Consider the following 23,018-nt stretch of genomic DNA (forward strand, 5'->3'; position numbering starts at 1 on the left):
GTGCAAATCATGCCAAGTGTAACAAATGGCAGAGTTGCAGGCATGTGTTCGCATGAACAAGAGAGAGAAAAGGGATGAGGTCTGTCTTTTCACCCTGAAGTGATAGCTACACCAGAAAAATAAAGTAGCAACGAAGCCTGAAATGCATCCTGGCATCCGATTTGTAACAGACAACCTGGCTAGTTTCATTTATTCTGTATTTATTTCCATTATAAACCTTGAGTGCTCCCTGAATGCTCTCTTGCTAAATCAATGTTTTCAGATTTCTCTTGGCTTGAATTTTATAATCTGAGAAATCAGTCAAGTGCCTCGGGAGAATTCGATGTCTTATTCTGCCTGCAACCTCCAAATGCCTCTTGTAATTAAGTATTAGTTGGAGTTCATTGCACTTGAATAATGAGGTGATGTTCTGGTAGACTTTCCTGGTTGTTTCTTTGAGGGGAGCATTGCTTCTGTTTTCTGGTTAAACAAATCACATCAAGTCATAAATATGCAATGTGAAGGTTTCATAATGATATTTTGCAATCTCCTAAAACTCAATTCATCCTTTTGTTCCCAGATATGGTGTTGTAATTGGGGCATGTGGCTCTATGCATGCCCCCTCATATCAAAGCTTTGACAATAAAAGGGGCCCAGGGTTGGAGGATTGAAATGTTTTTTTTTTTTTGTTACAGTGGTCTGACTTGCTTGAGAATCAAATGAATGGCTCAGTAGTCACTAGCTCAGATTCTATATTCACTTTGGAGTCACATAGTTTCTTGGTATCCTGCTATGGGTTTATTGAGTTAGTGAGTTAGCAGTGAAATATATGTGCTGATCTTATATAATCAAATACTACATAGTTTGTATATTATCACTATGTTAAATACATACAGATAGAGAAAGACAAATAGAAAAATGAGCCTCAGGGGCCAGAGCAGTGGCGCAATCGGTAAGCTGACTGCCTAGCCTGCGCTAACCTAGGATGGACCGCAGTTCGATCCCCTGGTGTTCCTGTGGTCTTCCAGGCTAGAAGCGATTTCTGAGAGAATAGCCAGGAGTAACCCCTGAGTGTCACCAGGTGTGGCCCAAAAACCAAAATAAGAAAAAAAAAAAAGAAAAAAGAAGAAAAATGAGCCTCATAGAATTTCCCCAATCCTAATAAGCCCTGTTCCTTCTGGTTAGTTTTTGTCCACCCTTTTCTGCTACTTTGAAATTTCATCCTTTAAAATAAAATAAAAACATTTTCTATATTTCTAGATCGTTTTGTATACAAACTCAGAGAGGATGGTGTAGCTCTAAATAATATTGTTTTATTCCTCCCTGTGGTGTCCTACAGAATAAGATTTTGTACCTTCTGCAGGTGGTCACCATTAATTTTTAGATTTCTCTCTTAAAAAAGAAATGTCAGCAGCTGAGAGATAGAATCAAGGGCTGGAACACATGCTTTACCCGTGAGGGCCTTGGCTTAGGTCCCTGGCACTGCATTGAGCCCACTAGTCCTCATCACTGCCAGGTGTGGTCCAAAACAAACAAAAGCCATGATGCCACGAGCTTCAGATATAGTCCTTAAACTAAACTGCCCAGTCTGATTGCCACTGCTTCTCCTTCAGCAGAGCATAATAGAATTTTCTGGACAAAGAACATCTTCCACCACTACCAAATCACCAAGAGATTAAAGTTTCATTAATAACTTTAATTTATTTGTTATTTATTTTAGTTATTTATAATAACTTTAAGTTATAAATAAGTTTAATTGGTAACTTCCTTGATTGGTTTGAAAAACATCTTCCTCCAGACAGAATGATCTCTAAGATGATCAGTGTAGAAAGAAATCATAAGGGAATAACAGATACTCAGAGGCAGCAGAAAGTGAGAGCTGTCTTCAGGAAGAAGCTTGCCACAGAGGGGAGGAGAATCATGGGATACATTGAGGGAGAAAGTGGCCAGAATGGGGGTGTGTGGTGTTGGACATTATGCACGAAATCCCATCATTACAGCATTGTAAACTATGGGGTTGACCACAAGAAAGAATGTATGGAGACTGGGAAGGGCACTGGCCTTGCCAGTTGATCTGGATCTGATCTTCAGAAAGTCCAGATCTGATCCCAGAAAGCCCCCTGAGCCTTAATGCAAGTGATCTTTGAGCACAGAGCTGGGAGTAAGCCCTAAGCACAGCCAGGAATGGCCCCAAGACTAAAATAAATAACTTTAAAAAACTTCACCATTTTGTCCTCCTCGGGGCTCCTTCCTCTTTGCTAGAGGGTGGCTACCTGGATCAGAAATCAGTTCTTTAAAGGCACTGAGATCTTTGTACTGGCTCCCTTGGACTTGTGTTCGCCACATCCTTCAATGTAAGTAACTTCCCTCATTCACTTTATTGTTCTTCCCAGGCTGGGCTGCCCACTGTGTTGAAAGCTCTTGAAAGTGAATGAATCTGGGCTCATCTTTCCTTTGGAGAGAGTCACAGGGCTGCTGTGAATTTGGAACATTCACTGCACTAAGGACCCTCAGATGTTTTCTTGTCAGAGGATTTCTGGGGGTGTTGGCTCAACTTGAACTTGAACAAATTATGCCAAACTGTGTTTATACTCCCCTCAGCCAGTGATGAGGGTTCTTATAACCCTCAGCTTGGACAGCTCTTAGCTCCCCTGAGTTTTGTTTTTCCTTGTCTGTGGGTGTCAAGCTATGTGCCTGTCTGATGACTAATGAGCTTGGGTAGCTTTTCATGCTGTAAGTGGAATTTTGATGATATTGTTGTTCATGTCTTTGTGTGCTTTTATTTCATTGACTTACACATCATTAAAACAGGTAAATTCTTACCTTAGTTCTTTGTTGGTTAGGGACATAGCAAGCAGCTCTTCCCTGGACTTGCCTACTGCGTTATGTTTATTCCATCCATAATTTGTGTACACAGTTTTACTTATTCATTCATTCATTTTAACAATATTTTTATTATTATAGGATCAGTACATGCATACCACAGAAAGGACAGAGAAACCAAAAGAATTTTTTTGGTTTGGGGGTGTTAACTGGCAGTGTTTAGGGCTTACTCCTGGTCCTGTGCTCAGGAGCCACTCCCAGCAGCTATCTTGGGGAGCTGGGGAATGAAGTGGGATTGGTCACATGCAAAACCAGAGCTTTACCCTCATTACTATTTCCCCACCTTTAAGAAGTAAAATGTTCTGTATATATTTTTTGTTTGTGGCCCACACCTGGTGGTGCTCAGGGATAACTCCTCACTTTACATTAAGGGATCACTCCTGGTGATTCATATGGGGTACTGGCGATCAAACCTGAGTCAGCCATGTACAAGGCAAGTGCCTTACCCACTATACTCTCTCTATGGCTTTATAAATTTTTTTAAACTCTACACCTAATAATTTATATAGGTCACAAGCATTAATGTCTTTTTACTTATTTTGCAAGTTAATCGACCTTTTGTATATGTGTGCATGCGTTTAAGTGCATGTCAATTGAAGGTTCAAGTAACAATTTTCAGCTTTCTACTTGAGTCCATTTTCACTATAGGCATATCAGACTATTTTCAAATTTCCCAGTGGACCTGTTGAATTTTTTATAATTGTGGTTAAACCAATATTCCATCCAGGATTCATTGTATATTTGGATAAACTGTGTTTTTACATGAAATGAAGTCAGTTTGATCAACCCTTTCTGTTTAGTATTTTCCTGTCTCTTTTTATAGATCTCGTCTCCAAAACCTTAGACAGTCTTCTAATAGCTCTTAGTTTGGCTTTATGTTTGGAGTTTCTGGTCTATTAGAAATCAATTCCTTGGTATGGTGTATGGTGTACACTAAGAATTTAATTGTGTGTGTGTGTGTGTTGTGCCACACTTGGCTATTCTTAGAGATTATTCCTGACTTTATTGCTTAGAAATTGTTCTTGTCATATGCAGGTGCCAGGGCTACACTCAGTGCTAGCTACATGCAAGATGTGTCTGTGGTTCTTAATAAGGTTTTCCATCCATCTGTGTGGGGAAGTTTGGAGATGTCACAGTGGCTAAGTGTTCCTCTGTGAAAGCACTGGGGTCCTGTGATCAGTGCTTCTGTGTGTTGGGGGGGGGTGCAAAAGCTTCGCCTTCCTGCACCTCAGTTTCTTCCTGACTGTCCAGGCCCCCTTAGTCTGTGCTTCCTGCCTGATTCTTTCCTTTTCAGAGATGCAAACTGGGTTTCTGAGGGACTGACAATTGACTTTTTTTTCTGTTTGCATTTCCTGCCTTTGACATTTGCTTTCCAGCTAATTATGAGTGAGTTGAGTAGTCCTCTCTCTCTCCCTGTTGTTCATTCTCAAACAAAACCAAGCAACCACTTTCATTCTGCAAAGTAAATCACAGCCACTTAAGGTGCAGCCTGCTTAGATAAGGGGAGTGAGGGCATCACCTTGCCTGATGTCTTTTTGACCCCCAAGACCTTGGCCTGTGGCCTGAAAGTCTAATAGGGCCTCTTGTGTTTATGGTGCAAATATTTGCACCCCCTTTTACAGGCCCTTTCATTTCACATGTGCTGGTCTCTTCTCTTGACAAGCATGTGCTGGGGTCTGCAGCTTCTGTGCTGACCCCAATGGGGCATGTCCCAAGGCTATCAGCTAGAGCAGCACTAAGGCTCCCTTTTTGCACACTGCTGAGCTGGGTTCCATTCCTGACACCCCAGTTAGTCTCCCAACCCTGAGCTCAAAGCCAGGAGTAAACCCTGAGCCCAAAGCTAGGAGCAAACCCTGAGCACAGCTGGGTGTGGCCTCCCCAAAACAAAGCGAATAAAATCTCAAAACACTCAAGCTTTTATTGCTGCCATGTTAATGAGTCTGTGCTTTTTGTGCTCTCCTCAGAAATAATTGTAGTTTCTTTTTGTGTGTTTATTTTTGTTTTGTTTGGGGGCCACCCAAGTGGTGCTCAAAATTTACTGCTGGTGGTCCAGATTATCTCTAGTATGCCATGGAACAAACCTAGGTTACTATCACTCCAACTTCCCAAATCCAGTTTTCTAAGGGCTGTGCCAACCTTTGGTGAGTAATTTCTCCTGAGCCTCCCGGTGAAATAGACCAAAGTCCTGTGCCCTTGTGGGGTAGGGGACAGGTGAAGTCAGGCACCACAAGTCATGATGGTGGGCAGATGGGGGGGGCACAGCACCCTGCCTGTCTTCTTCCTACCCTGTTGAGCCTCCTGGCCCAGCCAGCTTATGTCCTTTGATCCTCCTTTGTGCTCTGGCCAAACTTTCCACTTGGCTGTCCTTCAGCTTTCTTGGGATCAGAGTGGAATTATTGTAGGCTCCTTTCTGCCACTTCCCTTTTTCTGGGGATTCCTACAGGGTTATTCTGGTCTGGGAGGGGCTTTCTTTAGGTAATAGAGGGGCTCATATACTTAGCGGGCATTCTCGTAGGAAGAAAGGGGAGGAGAGGGAGAGAAAAAGAGACAAAAACAAACAAACACAGAGACAGATACAGAAGAGAGAGAGTCTATGTTCTGTATGGTTTGGGGGTCATACCTTTGTGGTTTGGCTCAGCTTAGAGATCACTCTCAGTGGGGCTCAAGAAACCATATAGAGTGCAGGGATGAACCCAGGTCTACTGCAATCTCTCTCCAGTCTCCTCTTCTTTCTATGAACCACTCTGTGCGTGTTAGCCAAATGTTTGCCGTGGTTTATGGAGCATCTAGAAAGTTCCAGCATAGAGGATATGGACTCTTTCCTCAGACTCCAGGAAAAGCAGGAGATGCTCCTCAGAACTTCCTTCATGAATTTCCTTCATTGTCTGGGCCCCAGAGGCATCTAAAGATGTGAACTTTCCACTGAAACTTGCAGACTGAGGAGTTAGGAAGGCAGAAATGAGGTGCTCCCTGCTGTGTCCCTGGCACCTCCATCTGGCCTAGCCTGACAGACTCCTGCCATCGCTGCCTTTCCTGTCCTGGTTCGTTCCCTTGTTGTTCATGGAGCCCAGTGCAGAGCCTGGTGTGGTTCTGTTTATGGGGCTCATTGGTACAGATCCCATCTTCATCATGGAGCTGCTGTTGAGCCTCTGAGGGTCTGTTTGCACACCAGGGGAGCAGCGGGGTTTGGAGTGACAGTAGAAAAGAGTGGAGGGGAGGGAAAGGAGGTTGAATCTGGGGTTAGGAAAGAAGAATAGGGGGGACTAACCAGTAGTTCAACCCTACTTCACTCCTTGGCATGACTTTGGCCCTACGAGCTTGTCTGGGTGCAGCCCTAGAACACCCCAAGGAACCCCTAGTAGCCTAAGTGATCCTGGTCACAGCCTGAGCAGCATCACACCTGTGAGCCTGAGTATAAATTTGTTGGATTCGTCAGCTAAGAATTATGAAGGGTTGGGGGGCCTCCCAGGCTACAAAGGGACCTGGCCCTTTACCAGGGGTCTCATGTTTACCAGCCACATTGCATTAAGGGGCCCCATTCTGGTCCTTCCATCCATCCCTATTACAGGCGAAGGCCAAGTTGTATGAGTGTAGTCGGTCTCTTTCACAGAGACCAGTCGGATCAATCTTCACAGAGAGTTGGTCTCCTTCACAAGAGAAAGGAAAAAGTAGGATGAGGAGGCATGACCAGGCCCATGCAGTTGTGCTTAATTCCTCCCTCTACCTGCCCCTTAACCCTGCCAGACTTCCCATAATTCCTCAGAGAAGCTTTCAGGATCACTGACTGCAGAAACAGTACCTGTTATATGCCTCTTCCATCCTTCTACTCTTCTGCTCCGTTTTGGGGTCCTGCAGTCTGGATTCCACCTAGGAACTAGAATGCATTCTCCTGACCTCCCTGGGATCACCAAGCACAAACCTCCTGTCTTTAAGCCTTTAAGCTGGTCAAGCTTAAGTTCCTGTGTGCAGTGTGTGACTCAGGCAGCGGGAGCCTGAGAGCTGATTCTTCTGGGCCACAAAACCTACTCCCTTTCCCGACCTTTTGGCTTGGGCTTTGGAACTGATCTTGGGTACGTAACAAAAGGTTTATCCTGAGGGGCAGGAAGGAGATTTGGAAGAGAGATTGAAGGAGATACAGTGAGGAGTGCTGGCAGGATGGGGAGTTAGGACAGACAAGGTAGAATGCAGGGCCAATAATGGAGATGGCTTGAAAGGTTTTAAAGCTTAGGAGACACTCATGTTGGCTAGGCCCTTGAATAAAGGTGATGTCTCCTGAAACCTGCCTGTGAGTTTTTTCCCCATCACTATCCTGACCCTGCAGACTTGCCTGCTGGCCTGGGCCGGGAGAGAAAGGCCTCATCTTCCACCTCCATCCATCACCATCCAGTCCCATCTAGGGCTGTTATTCAACAATGTGCAAGGCAAATTCATACCCACTGTGCTATCTCTCTGGCTCTTAAATTTCAAAGAATTTATTCTGACCTTGCACAGCCCTGGGCTAGAACTTTTATTCACCCTGCACAGTTGTGCAATTAGGGGGAAAAGAGTTGCAGTACCTTCTGATCAGCATCAGAGTCCCTAGCCACCTTTCAGGAGTGCAGATGTGACCAGCAATGCCTAGAGCTTCCCTAGGACCCACTTCTCTGCTCCTGCATGGGTGTGATGAGAAAAAGGAGTGAGCAGAGCAGATAAGATGGGAAACTGGAATGTGGAGTTCCTGGGCTGGTGGCCAGATGAGGCCACCGGAGGACACCTCATAAATCACTTGAAGTCCTTCCATTGGAGCAAACTATGTGTCACTGGGCTGGGCAATGCAGTTTCTCGCTAATTCCTACTTGCAAGAGAACATTCCATCTACCTGGATTGCACTGTGCAATCACTACAGATTTGATGTCCTTTCTTTCTTTTCTCTTTTTCAAAAAAGGAAACAATGCACCAACTGAAATACTGAAGATTAGGTTCTGGTCTTAGTCTTACACTACTATCCTCGCTTAATCTCTGGTATCACAATTTTCTCTGAGAATAGAGCCAGGAGTAGCCCCTGATCATTTCTAGGTGTGGCCCAAAATGCTCCACCTTCAAGATTTGGAGTATAACCATTATGTTAAGCTTTTTAAAATGGTGCTGGTAATAATAATGATGAATTAGTAAATTGTCAGTTTAATACTTTAGGGTGTACAGGATATTCAGGAGTGTTCACCACCTTCAAAACACAGTCAAGTTGGGCCAGAGCATCAACACAGTGGTAGGGCATGTCCTTGCATGTGGCTAACCCAGGATGGATCTGGATTCGATCCCTGGCATCCCATATGGTCCCCCAAGCCAGGAGCGATTTCTGAGCGCATAGCCAGGAGTAACCACCAGGTGTGGCCCCTCCCCCCAAAAAAAAGCCAAAACCAAAACCAACCAACCAAACAAACAAAAAACCATAGTCAAGTGAAACAGGAAATGTGGTATACCTAAGCGCTCCCACCACACGGCTGCCAATTTTGTATCATTATCCCCAAATATCCAGGGCTTCATTTTTATTCTCAAACTAGGCCTGTTGAGCATTCTGTGTTCTTGAGAGAAGAAGAGATAGTCCTATCTTTCTCTGGGGAGATACTGCTAGTGTAGAGCATATGTCTAGGATGTTCAAAGCTCAGAGGCTCATCTCCGACATGACATGTCTCACGCTCTAGAACTCCTAGGTGTGGCCTTAGGAGGTTTTATGGTTACCTCCAGACCCCAACAGTTCTGTATTACTGTCTAATAGTGACCCTGGACCTAGCCTTCATCTCTGATTGGGTTGGCCCCTGTGGAAAACAAAAAGGAGGGGGAAAATAACAATTGCCTAGGATATTTTGTTTGGTTTTGATTTTTGGGCCCCACCTGGTGATGCTCAGTGTCATAATCCCTCATGGTGTTCAGGGGACAATATGGGATGCTAGGAGTCAAACCAAGGTTGACTACATGCAAGGCAAATGCCCTACTACTGCACTATTGCTCCAGCTCACATTTGCCTGGTTAAATCTGGTTGTTGAGTCTATCTCAGTGTGAGTTGGTACCTAGGACATCTGCTGTTGTCTTTGCTGTATTAAATCACTTCTGGTTCATTTATATAGATCCTGGTTGATCCTGAACTTCCTTTTTTCACATCACATCAGTCCCCAAGTCATATTTATATGCCAGAGTCAAGGCATACATGGTTGTAACTGGTTAAAAAATGAAAATGCCAGTTTAATTCTACCTGACTCTCCTCCCATTTTTTCCACCATCTCGAAGGGATGGTAAAGTTAATGTCTAAAGTCATCCAGCAGCTCTAAAAAGTCAGTTTGTTATGATGTGACCAAGTAAAGACTCAGGAGGCACAAGTGTATATTCAGGTCAAAGGACACTTCATGAAGGAATTAAAGAGAAACAAAGAGGACAGCTGGAAGATTCTTGCCTTAAACCCCTTCGGGATGGTGGAAAAAATGGGAGGAGAGTCAGACAGAATTAAACTGGCATTTTCATTTTTTAACCAGTTATAACCATGTATGCCTTGACTCCGGCATACAAAAAGGACTTGGGGACTCATGTGATGTGAAAAAGGAGGTTCGGGATCAACCAGGATCTATATAAATGAACCAGAAGTGATTTAATACAGCAAAGACAACAGCAGATGTCCTAGGTACCAACTCACACCGAGATAGACTCAACAACCAGATTTAACCAGGCAGTTTCTTAAGAACAGTTTCTTAAAAGCTTTTCCCCAGGAGTATTTTCTAGCTCAGAAACAGTTGGCTGAGGTGGGTGCCCAGAAAATGCTACAATAGGAAAGCCTACCTTCACCAGAGCATCCTGTCTGCCAGGGGAATTTCTGAAAGATTTTCTTAGACACAAACACATCTCCATGCACATGTATATACACATGTACACACATATATTACTCTTTGCATATGTGTACATACATACACATATTTCTGAACATATGCATTGAGCTCATCCAGTCACACCAGCAGCAGACCATTTCACACAGCATGTCTGGCAATGTTACCAGGCCATCCTAAGGTAGTGCCATCAGCCTTGGTCTCTGACAGCATGAGAGTGATGATCAACAACTCCAGAAAGGTAATGGGAGAGCAAGACATTAGACAGGGATGCCATGATGTGCTTGGAGAAGCAGCCAGTAGGACTCATCAGGCAGATGGACTCAGCCAGGCAAACTGAAGTAGACAGATAAGTAGAACCAGTAACATCCAGCTGTTTGATGCCGTAACTGCATCAGACAGGGATTAAAAGTCTATGAGACTAGGGTGTAAGAAAGAGCAACCAACATATAGCCATGAGCAGGACATGGGGGACAGATGATGTACGTGGCTCAGACAGATACAGTCCCTCCAATTAATGTGTCTACTCTCTTGTTGCCAGGGATATTTTATATTTGTCTGGGAATGGTCTTTCAATCCAACTCTCAAGATCATTTCTCATTTCCCCGCTAGAAGACTGGGGCCTGGGATCCACATCTTTTACTTTGTTCTCCTGGAGGGTAGTTTGAAAGCTTCCCTGACATTGTCTGGAGCCAGGGCTGGCCATCTGTGTTCTCCCTGAAGGCCCACCTTCCATCACATTGACTTCCCAACCACAGTGCAAACCTGTTAGCATGGAAAGCCACATCCCTCTTCAGGCTCTGAAGAATAGAGTTAACACTGATTTTATCCTCTTTGCCATTCAAAGACTATCACTTGCCAGGTGCCCATTGCAATACTTTTTTTAAAAGACAAAAGATTTATGTGATCTGAAGAGAAACTAGAGATAGCAGTAATATTTTTTTATTATGACTGAAGTTCATTACACAGAATTATTTACAGTACATAGTGACAATGAATGAAGGGCATTGCCACCACCAATGTTGTCCTCCCTCCACTCCTGTTCCCAGCTTGTCTCCCACATATCCCTCCTTTACCCCCCAGAATCCTAGTGTAACTGGTCTCCACCTTACAGCTTGTTATAGGTTGGGTATCTATTCTGTTTGGTGTTCCAGTCTGGTCATCTTTCATTTACACCATGTGTTCATATGACTGGTCCTGGTATCATTCTTTTCCCCCCTCAATGTATGAGGCTGAATGATTCAAGTTAGGCTATTCTGTTGGAGATAAAAAGGTTAAGGAAAAGAGAAGAAAGAACTTGGTATCAACTACTAAAATAGAAAGAAAAAAATCACCAAATAATATCCACAAAAGTGAAAAAAGAAAGAAAAAAAGTGCAAGAAAAAAGAGAAGTGAGATAAACAAACAAAAAATAAAGCAAAACAAAACCAGAAAAAGTGGTGCAGTGGCAGGGCTTGGTGTTACCCCACCATTTTTTTTTTTTTTGTATAGGCACAGTAAGTATTGGGGAAGGAAGGAAATTCCCGTGGCCTAAGAGATTCAGGTTTTCTCCACTCTTGAAGCATATTGTCATGGGAACAACCACTGGCTCCATAACTTCTCCTTGCCATATCCCAGGTTTTTTTTGTTTTTGTTTTTGTTTTGTGGTGTCAGGAACCTTTCCTCTCGATTGTGGATGAGAAAATAAAGCCACTGTAGCAAGCAATCTTGGTATTTGCGCAGGTCCTAGGACAAGGCCTAGGATAGAGTCTTTAAGGTTCTAGAGGTACTGTTCCAACATTGTTGGTGTGTTCCGTTTTTTGTATCATGTGCTCCATGTTTTAAATCATTCCCTAAGCCGAAGTCTAGGAAATTATGGTTCCAAAGGTTCTGCTCAGTCTCTGTTGTCAGAATTGGGCCTTTGCAATAAGAAATCTTGATTTTTGTAGGAGACCTGGGCTATAGCCTAGGGTAGGGTTTTCCTTAATGGTCTCAAGGTACGTTCTGCCCAGTCACGGTTGTCAAAGTCAGTTTTCTGGAGTTAGCGCTCTTATTTTTCATAGTTCACAAAGGATGATACATCTTTTGATTTCCACTTAGTGTTAGGTAATGTGATAGGACCTCCTGGTCTTAGGTCAAGTTGTCATTTCCTCGCTGTCCTCGTTGTCATATTAACACTGGCACAAGTATATCTCCCAACAGAGCTTAGTTCCTGGTATTGTTGCAGGGGGTTGTTTCAGTTCTACATCTGGGATCTGGGATTTGAGAATGAACTAACACTGTCCAATCTTGTGGAGACTGAGTTGTATCCACATGACATATGTCCAGGATGGGAGGCACCCTTGTATAAAAAGTGTGAGTTCTTATCCTTAGAAGATAGAATCTTGTGTCTGAGTCCATGATTTCCCCTTATTTACTGTGCCTATACAAAAACATATGGTGTCCTTTTATATTGCTGCTGCTATTCCGGGTAAGGATGACAGACTACACACACAGTATCTGTGGTGTGGTCTGAACTTTTGTCCCAGGCAAAACGTTTTCTTAGATTTTGTACAAAGCAGCACCAAAACTGATGAGGGTAGAGAAAATATGTATATATATAAAAATAAAATATATAGATGAAATTGAGATATAAAAAAAGAAAGGAAATTGAGAAAAAGGAAAAAGGTATTTGAAAAAAGAAAGTAATGGGGGAGGCTATCTGTATGTTTAGGAATACATATCTTAAGATACATTATTATAAAGGTATTAAGCTTACATAGGCAATATAGTACTCTCAATTAGGTCTTCTGAGATATTCTTGTGGGGAGTGAAAGCCAAGGTACTTTTTCGTATCACAGACTTTGGTCTAGGCAGTGGTCCTCAAACTATGGCCCGCGGGCCACATATTGTATTTGTATCTGTTTTGTTTCTTCATTGCAAAATAAGATATATGCAGTGTGCATAAGAATTCGTTCATAAGTTTTGTTTTTACTATAGTCAGACCCTCCAATGGTCTGAGGGACAGTGAACTGGCCCCTGTTTAAAAAGTTTGAGGACCCCTGGTAGAGTTTAAGATATGATTTGCGGCATTTCGGAGTCCTATAGTGTCCTTGAATTGGGGGTTTTGTTGCAGCTGAATCCGGTATCATGCAACTGTCCACGATTTGATGGGGATGAGAGGGGTCACAAGCTTGAATCAGGAGGCTTATTGGTTGTGGTTTCTTGCTGAAACACAAGATGAGGGATCAAGAGAGTGTCTTTCATTGAGGAGCTGGATGGTGGTCTGTTGGGAAGGAGGTCTGTCTTGGTGTCTAACAGGTTAAAAACTGAGGGTAAAGAGGGTTAAATAAGGGGGAGATAACAAATCTGGGTTGGGATATGGGGGGGGAGTAGAAAGGTCTCTGGGTGTGGAAAGGCAATATAGAAGAGGGGCTATATACATTGTATAGATGAAATATTTAAGGATAAGGCTCAGCAGTCAGAGAGGACAACTGTGTAGAAAGTAATGTTCACTTGACACTGACTTCAGAGATCAATTTGAGTGCTATCCTCCATATATAGGATATTCCATTTCCTTTCCTATAAATAGTCAAGAATTAAAATATTTTTGAACGATGTTAAAGAAGGTATTGCGCCCGCGCACTTTTGAAAATGGTTATCGGTAAGAAAAAAAAAAAAAGGACACCCCTGCAGAGGGGATGCTATGGTTGAGATAAATCTGCTTTGGCTAGCTGTCCTGTCCTATTCCCCGAGGCCCAGGTTACCAGATGTGGCCATGAAGACCATTCTGGCATGGGGGAATCTGGCCCCCCGGACTAACTGGCAGTCCGGGGATTCTTTGGCTAGCTGTCCAGCCCAGTGCCCACCACATACCAGTGCAAGGGGCAGACTCCTGGCATGTGTCAGCAGTAATATTTTTAACACCTGCTATAACCATCATTCTAAGAGAAAACAAGGTATTTATTATTGTATGGCATTTCTCTCAAACCTGTACTCCCTTTAGTAGCTGGCAACATTTTAATGAATCAAGTACACCCCAAATTCCTTTCTTTTCGTGCTCGCTCTTCACATTTAATTCATCTTTGCAGCCCTTTTACCCGCATGCACTTTTCTTCTCACAAAAGTTAGCCTTTTATATTATACGTATCCGACAGCAGGGCCACTTCCACCATTCCATCTCTCTTGGTTACAAAAGCAGCCCATGTTGCTGTTGAATGAAGAAGCCGTGAGTGAGTGAGGTTGACTAGACTTAACTATCTCCTGCAAACCTGGAAGGTTGTTCTCGTGGTTGGCAGTTCCCTTGAGGCATGGCTTGGGTGCACAGGTTGCCTATGGCAGGAGGGTCAGCATGGCAGTCCTGTGCCCCATGCCCAGCTCTCGTTTGAGTAACACCTACCTGCTGTTTTTCTTTGCTAGTTGCCTTCTCGGGCCTCGGATTCACGACCTTCTACTTGGCTGGCAAACTGCACTGCTTCACTGAGAGCGGGCGGGGCAAGAGCTGGCGCCTTTGTGCTGCCATCCTGCCCCTCTACTGTGCCATGATGATCGCCCTGTCCCGAATGTGTGACTACAAGCATCACTGGCAAGGTGAGTCCCTGTCTGGCCTGCTCCTGGGTGCTCCCTGCAGGCCGGGGAGAGAAGTGCAGCTTTCTGAGGTCACAGAGGGTACCCAGGCTCAACAGTACCAGAGCGCAGAATTGGCAATGTTCTAAGACAGACAGCCTCGGTTCACTAAGTTCCTAGGTGAGGACACTTTGGGAACTCCTCCTCCTGATGCTTCTTTAGGCTCAGGATACCTGCTCTCTATAGTGCAGGTCCACAGCTAAGTCTAGGGGTCTTACAGCCTGCACTGTCTGCTGACTTGTACCCAGGGATTTGAGGCTCTTTCCACATTTCATACCCATCCAAAAAGGGCATTGATGTCTAAGCACTGTGCGCCTGAGTAGGCACCCAGCTCAGGCTCCACAAAGGGGCTACAAAACCGGGAGAGGCTCACTCATAGGGTGAGGCCCGCTTGTCTGGTGTTCAGAAATAGTGGGTCAGGGAGAGAACATAGGGTGGTTCCCTAATGTCACCAGCCACCACGCCGAGAACCTCCATTCCAGTTCCCGGCACTGTAGGACTCAAGCTTTGAGCCCAATCGAACAGCTCTGTTGGCGAGAATTGTAGGAATGGCCCTGAGTCTCCCTAAGATTTGTTTGATAGGGTGGAAAAGAAGGTGTCAGGGGGAGAAGCAAAGGACAGGTGTGTGTGTGTGGGTGGTCATTCTTGGCAACCCATTCTCAGTCCTTTATGGGCATCCGTGGTAGTGTGAATGAGGAAGTGGATGAAGCCATCAGTGAAGAGAGCCCCAGGTCAGGGGCCCTTTTCCCCATCCTCTCCAGGAGCTCTGCAACCCTACCATTTCTTGGGCACCTTTTGGCCTCCTCTTCATCTCAAGGTCTTTCTTTGGGGGGTCCCAAAAGTTTAGGAGCAATTGTGACTTGGAGGTTGGGGAGCATCTGGCATATAGTGCTGCCTAGGCCCCGAGCCTGGCCAAAGCAGATCTATAGAGATCCAGGGTTGAGCCCTAAGCCAACTTGTTATTATCAATATCCTGGAGGAATAAAGTTCTGAAGACAAAACTGGATCCTAAAAGGGAACCAGGGATGGGCTCACTGAGCAGAAACACAGGGACACAGCTTTGTCCTCTATGATTTGGGAGCACCATTCTGGAGAAACCCTCTGTCCCATGAGTTTGGCACATTTCCTCTGTGGTGGTTCTTGCTTGTGAGCTAGCATTTCTTTTGTTGAACAAAAGAGCTGTAAATGCCCCCCCCATATTTCACAAAGGTGTTTCATCAGCTTATGGAAATGATGGGTCCATAGTGCATTAACTGTACCCCCATTAACTATATGGGGTTCCACGATGTTAGTATGTGGTTGCTTGGTATTTGTTTCTTTTCTAAATTTTCTTATATATATTTATGTATTTATAAATATATAAGTAAATATGTATATATATTTAAATATATAAAAGCAGCAGTAGTTTCCACCAGTGTCCTAGGTCCTCTCCCATTCGAGCCTGCCCCCTTGAGAAGAACACTGTTAAATCTGATTATTGTAGTATTGATCTCATGCTTATAGCGCATGGACTCTATGGTTCAGATATTCTCACCTTTACACCATTGATATGTTCCCTGGCCATGCCCCTGACCCCTGTTATCTCCTGCCCACCTCTCTTTACTTCCCATTTGATATCTTTTCTTCCATGTCCTTATTTCTATAATTGAAGGGTAATATTAATCTAGGTATCCTCCTTTGGATACCTTGCATTCCCTTGTCCTGTTATTCTCTATACCACAAATAAGTGAGATCATCTAGTTTTTGTCCTTCTTCTGACTATGATGTCCTTCAGTACCATCTGAGTTACAATGAATTGCGTGATCTTGTCTTTTCTTGCAGCTGCATGGTATTCCATCACAGCATCTATATTCTTATTTATTTCTAAATGATCTTTTCACATCTCTGATCTAGAGACAGACGTGGGCCAGAAGCATCCTGTCTTTGGAAGCTAAGACTCTGCTTTTCGCCCCATCCTGTTACGTTAAATTTTTTAAATTATGAGGGGGTTCACAGGTGACTAGACTTCTTGCTTTACTTTGAAAGGTAGGACCGATCTCCATGTAGTGATCTCATCTGAAAAAGCAGAAGACTTGAAATTGCCATTTCTTGATGTTCTGTCCTGAATCCTTGTCCAACTGAGACTGGTGTATAGTTCAAGCGTGAGAATCACTGTTTTTGGCTTAGGACATGAGGGATGTGTAATGACAGCTGGTCCACCTGATGCCTGCTGGTGACTGGCCTTCCAAGTCCTTCTGTCCAGCTGGCCCAGAGAGCAACATTGAGCTGCAGCAGAAGAATATTAATGCTTCTGTGAGCTGACAGACAAGCAAAATAAGAGAACCAATGTTCCATGGCTTCTAGGGCCATGCTTGGGAGTGAACCAGATCCATCCAGGCAGATTTCTGGGACTCATTGGTGCATGTCATTGTTGTGTTTTTCTCTCCTGTTCTGTGCTGTTCTCACCTGCACAGTTTGTAACTCAATCAACCAGGATAGGTGCATAGACCTTCCCTTGAGCCAGGCTTACGGTATGTATCACCCCACATGCCATATTTCCAACCATGGGTGAACAAGTCTGAAGCAGAGTCACACAAGAAAAAATCCAGAACAGGCTGAACGTGAAACATTTGTAGTCTGGCAATCTTCTACCTTGTATGAAGATCCTGCTGCCTTCCAGAACTATGTTTTTATTGTGTACAGAGACCACCTCCAGGTGGTGCAGTAAGGACAGATAGCTCAAGTTGTCTTGGACCAGTCCCACCCTGGTTTACAAGTAAGACAATCTCTGTTTGGGGGCAAAATCAAGTTGTAAACAGAATATATACAAAGAAACCATGGATGATCTTTGTTTTGGATAAAACAAGCTATAATCTAACAACTGTCCCTATTTTGTTAAAAAAAAATTGAGAGGGGTATTTAAATCATGTTCTATTGTTCTCTGCAAGAGGTGGGAACCCCAGATCAGAACTTATTAAAGTGGTTGTTATTTTGCAAAGGCACAGTAAAACTTGACTGTAATAGAATCAAAGTTTAAAGTATATACATCATTCTCAAAACAATTAGCTTTTTTCTATCTTTTCATATTTTATACATATCACAAAATTTTTTCATAGACTTCTCTGAACATAAACACTAGAACCTTTCTGCAGGTACACTTAATTTGAAATTTCTTAAACATTCTTGCACTGAGTACTGTAATATGAATCTAGAACATCTTAGCTCCTTTTCATAAACTTCCTTAAACAAAGTCACAGGAACATTTCTGGAATTATATAAATATAGCTTGAAAATAAGTTTACTGAGCATTCTTATAATGAGCACTGTAATGAGTCTATAGTATCCAAGTTCTTTTTCCATCTACTTCTGTAGACACAAACATTAGAACAATTTTGCAGACATAATTTGAGAATAATATATACAATCAAACGTCATAGCAATTGGGAAACATTCACTAGGATATCTGAGAACTTTTAAATATCTAACAACATTATTCATTTCCCTAGAATTGTGAAAACTAATATTAAACCACTAAAGTTGGTTAGAAAATTTTCTGTTTGCAGTGGGGCATAGAACAAAATAGTAACTATAAAATATAAACAAGTAGAACACACAGTTAAACTAGTAATAGAATGACCAGTGTAAATGGGACCAATAGATTAACCTAGAAGAAAGTTGCAGGAGGTTCTGAAAGCAGCTTTCTTCTCAACTGTTCTTTAGCTGGGCTTGGATCCTCCATCTTCTCCTCCATCTTCATCTTTTGTGTTAGGTTGCTGAGGTCGCCTGGTATGTAAAGGCCTTCAGTCCTTGAGCCAGAATTAGGGTGAGGGGACCTGCTCATCTTTCTGCTATTGGTCGCCCTCTGATGAGGCTATCTCTCTGGAGTCTACTCCATCAGTGACCTTGATATGCTGTTGCAGGTTGGGGGGGGGGTTTGAGGTCCTTGCACAAAGCACCTTTGGTAGAAGAAAGGCAGTAGGTCTAGACCAGTGGTCAGCAACCTGCTGCTTGCGAGCCACATGTGGCTCTCTACACTTTTAATTTGGCTCTTCTGTGTGCCGGGCGGCCGCTCCAGGAGTCAGGACTCTGCTCCTAGCCTCTGTCAGTGCATGCCCTGTGTGGCTCTCAAAATAAATTTCAATCATGGTTTTGGTGAGATTTGGCTCAGTTGAAAAAAGGTTGCTGACCACTGGTCTAGACCATTGGGATACTGCTCAAGGGCCTCATCTCTCTCCTTCAATGCCTGCTTCTGTCCTGCCTGAAGTGGCCTCTGCTGCTTTCAGAACAGGGGCCATGTGTACTGATATTCTGGTGAAGGGTACTGTACACTCAATCCAGCTCAAGGAGTCCATGATGGTAATTATACGTCAGAGGGTCAAATAATTCACCATTTTTGGGATCTTCTTGGATCTCTGAGTCCTGGGTCCCTATAGGTTGGGCACCAATTGTAAGATCACCCAATGCACAGTATTTCCAACCCCAGGTGAACAAGTCTGAGGCAGGGTCACACATGAAATAATCCACAACAGATTGAGGTTGAAACACATGTAGTCTGGCAATCTTCTACTTCATATGGAGAGCCATCTGCCTGACAGACTATCATTTTTATTGAATACAGAGACCACTCCCAAGTGGAGTAGTAGGACAGAATAATGACAGATATCTTGGGCTATCCTGGGCCAGTCTCATCCTGGTTTACATGTAAGACAATGTCTGTGTGGGGTTAAAACCAAGTGTAGGGGCTGGGCGGTGGTGCTAGAGGTAGGGTGTCTGCCTTGCCAGAGCTAGCCTAGGACGGACCGAGGTTTGATCCCCCGGTGTCCCATATGGTCCCCCAAGCCAGAAGCGACTTCTGAGTGCATAGCCAGGAGTAACCCCTAAGTATCACTGGGTGTGGCCCAAAAACAAGAAAAAAAAACCAAGTGTAAACAAACAGATTTAAAGAAACCAGGGATAATCTCTGTTTTGAGTAAAACAAGCTATAATCTAACAATGGTATTTCATTTCCCCTTCCTAAGGCCTGTCTGCTTTTGACACCAATGGGTCTCAGTTGGGCATGACTGAACCTCCCAGAGATTGTCTTACAATGTCCAGAAATGTCTTTTTGATCTTCCCAACTGGAGGAGGAGGATGTCATAGAGAGGAATGCTATAGTCACTCAATAGTGTCCAAGAGAGCAATTGGTCCAGGAGGAAGCATGTCCCGCCCCACATACTGTGACTGAGATGACCCGAGGACATTTAATTTTGTCTCTTTTTCTTCCCCTCATTGCCTATTGAAATAGCATGTTTAAGAAGCTGCTGATTCTAATTGCACAAACACCACTTATTAAGAATAATGCCAAGAATGCACCAGGGCTCCCAGCTCGAAGAGGGGTGAACGGGAGATCTTTGATATATGTATAGATGAAGAATAGGATGTCTCACTGAGATACATACGTGACTGCATTTATTTGTAGACCCATTTTCCCTATGACTTGGATGGGGCCATTCATCGTGGCTTCCATCATGAGGTTCATATGTAACCCTGGGAGCATCAGCAAAGCCCCAGTTATTCTCATTCAGGATTTAGTGAATTGCCTTCATAGGATAAGATTTTAATGATTGCATTTAGATCAAAGCAACTGCACCTCCTGTGGGAGTCTTCAGATGACTTGAGTTATTCACACCCAATATTAGCCCAAAACCTTAGATGTCTGGCATGTCTGTTGTCATGACCATTTTCTATGTCCGTGCTCTTCTATCCTTCTGTCCTTCTAACTCCACTGCAAATATGCAAGTCTTGTTTTTAATGAAATGAACTTCATAGGGGGAGAATGAAAGTACATCCCTTGGCAAGGAAACAGATGGAACATTTAGCAGAACTTCTCTAGAACCTTCTTTAGATGGGTCCCGGCTCTGTGTGGACCTGAGGGTCTCAGTGTCTTTGTGACATGTTGGCTTTTAGGCCAATTAGAAACTAAAGAGACTCATGGAGTATATAAATTGAAGAACCTGGTGCATCACAGAGACTTTTAGGAATAACCCTGATTTTGCAAGTGTTAAAACTCATGGAATTTTGGGGGAAATCCAGATAGAGAAACAAGATGCAGAGAAAGGGCTCATTCTCTTGTCCCAAGCTTGGTCTTCCTTGCTTTGTTGCAAGGGTGTATTGTTTGTCCCACGAATGACCACAAGTGTGAGAACCCTCTCCACACCCTACACCAGATCTCTGCATATTTCCTTAGAGAAATTTGTCATTGGGACACAGACTTTGAACCAGTGCTACCCTAATTGTTAATCATTTCCAGACACTAAAGGAAGAACATTTTCCTCTGAATATAAAGTAGAAAACTGGTCTTAAGGGAGGAAACAGCTGTGTACTCCAACCCAGATGTCTGTGTCCATCACAGGTGCCATGTCTGACCAAATAGCTGGCCCTACCTTCACAGATTTCCCCAACCAGGCTACGAAGGGGATTTAATTTTGGTTACCAACATGTCAGATTATCCACTCAGCATGGTTCTGCATCAGAAGGTGGGGTGAGGATGTTGTGCTGAACTATTCAAATGGACCCTCCTCGAAGACTTTTAGTTTCTAAAATGCAACATAGGCCAGAGTAATGGACAACAGGTAGGGTGTTGGCCTTACACACAGCCAGTCTGGGTTCAATACTCGGTATCCCATAGGGTCCCCTGAGCATCTCCAGGAGTAACTCCTGTGTGCAGAGTCAGGAGTAACCCCAGAGCATCACCAAATGTGGCCCCCAAACAAATAAACAAATAATAATAATAATAATATGAAATTAAAGTACAGCACGTACTGTTCCCCTCCCTGTTACTCTCCTCTCACTCTTCCCTTCGCTCCTCCTTCTACCTCCACACATGTGGGGGGTGGGGTCTTGGGGGCATGGGGAGGACTCACACAGCTAACCAGCCTCTCACTCTTAGCCTGCCAGAAGCAAGCTCCGTATTTTCTAAATGAAGTGATTTCAAAAGGGCTATTGGAACTCCATTATTATTTCCACCAAATGCTCGGCTTTGTATGGAACAAAAGTCACAGCATGGGTTTCCTTTGATCTTCTCAGTTCCAAATCAATGGATCTCACCTTATTTTCCCTCTCTGGTCATTGACCCAGGTGATGGGACCATAGCTCATACCTACCATAAGCTTCAAACACAGATCCTGGACACTGAGGTTGGACCCCCCCCCCCCCCCCAATAAGCTTACCTACCTCTGCTTTCACCTCTTGGGCTTTGAAGGAGGTTCCCAGCACCTTCTGGTTGCCCCTGCCCTCCAGTCAGTACTTCTACTTTTCTTTTCTCTGGGTTAGTTTTGCTGGTTCGTCCCCCTCCCCCATACATACCCAGTTGCCTCCCCCAACTGCTTAATTTTCAGGGATGTTGGGACCTAGGCTTTTTCCAAAATCTGTTGCCAGTGTTGATCCATTTTCCTCTAAGAAATTCTTCTCCACTCTGTTGTCTTCTATTTTCTCTGTTTTCTCTTGATGACCCAAAGTTCCAAGTATTTCCATTTTCCACCTTCCTGTTTTCACTCTAACCTGACCCATTGTCATGCATCCTATCTGTCATGATATCCCACTGTCATGCCAGATCCCATACCTCCACCCTATCTCTCTCTTCCTCCTCTGTCTCACCTCAAACCAGCATGAGCCTTTTGAACTCAAGGGTCAGCCTGTGCTTTCTCTATACTGAACCCCCAGCACTCCTCAACAGCTGTAGGGTCAAAGTCAGATCCGCAGAACCCTGACTCCTCAGTCCTTCTTCATCTGGTGGTGAGTTTTTTGGTGTTGTTTTTGAGCCATGCTCAGGAGTTACTCTTGGCTCTACACTTACAAATTACTCTTGGCAGCTCTGGGGATCGAACTCTTGTTGGTCATGTGCAAGGCCAGCAGCACTGTCCTATTGCTTGGTCCTGGTGGTGATTTTAACTACAGAGCCTTCTTGCTCCAGCCATTTTTATCTTTGCCCGTTGACTCCATGATTTCTTCTTGCACACACCAGGCCTCAGGAGCTGAGCACTCTCTTCCTTTTGCCTACAGTGCTGGTTCCCTCCCCCCTTCTGACATCACTTCCAGGTGAGGTGTTTTGTCATCATTACTTTGTTTGCCTCCCCATCCCCAGGCTCTTGTCACTGTCCCCTGTCTCCCCATCTAATGAACCAATGGATTCCATATTGATTACTGCTGGTCCTTATGCCTGAAAACAAGATCTACTGAACATTTTCCAAAAGGGTTAAATGGGGACTTGCTTAGATTTCTGTGAGCTAGGCAGGCCTGTGCTTCAGCCATCCCTAGATAAAGTGCTCTGAGAGCCACTTTCCAGTCGACACCAACAGGAAGGTCCCCTACTGTAGAATAAATCACACATTGTAAAATTAATCCCCACATGCCGTGTTTCTACCCCCAGGCAGACAAGTCTGAAGAAGCAAGGTAGCGGGGCAAGAATTAATAAACCAAGCCAGTCAGGAGAGAGTCGTGAAGTCAGTTTGTTTTTCACCTCATGGCATCTCTGCCTGAGTCCACCAAAGCCAAACTGCTTTTTTTTATTATTCTCAGTACCAATTCATCCAGGTGGGGGAGGGTGGAGTAAGATCCAGTGGACTTTTACATATCAAAGGGCTAGGTGTAAAGGAAAGAGGAAATTGGAGGAATGCCTTTGTTTTGGGTTAATATCTGGGTGTCATCTTACACCCAACCTTTATTACTGGGTGCTGGAATAGTCTCTACAGGCAGGTTGGTTCT

The 23,018-nt window shown here is 43.9% G+C and overlaps 1 protein-coding gene across 3 annotated transcripts in view; it reads left to right on the forward strand.

Moving 5' to 3' along the window:
- Nucleotides 1-23,018, forward strand: part of PLPP4 (phospholipid phosphatase 4) — an 88,298-nt gene that overhangs the window by 60,245 nt on the left and 5,035 nt on the right. For 2 of the 3 annotated variants that reach the window (XM_049764516.1, XM_049764517.1), the window contains one exon: nt 14,091-14,261. In XM_049764516.1, the coding sequence (XP_049620473.1) occupies nt 14,091-14,261 (171 nt within the window). Of the gene's footprint in view, nt 1-14,090; nt 14,262-23,018 lie in introns of those variants that run through there. The other variant, XM_049764518.1, reaches the window with a different exon arrangement.

This window comes from Suncus etruscus, chromosome 17 (assembly GCF_024139225.1).
Source record: "Suncus etruscus isolate mSunEtr1 chromosome 17, mSunEtr1.pri.cur, whole genome shotgun sequence".
Classification (NCBI taxonomy): domain Eukaryota; kingdom Metazoa; phylum Chordata; class Mammalia; order Eulipotyphla; family Soricidae; genus Suncus; species Suncus etruscus.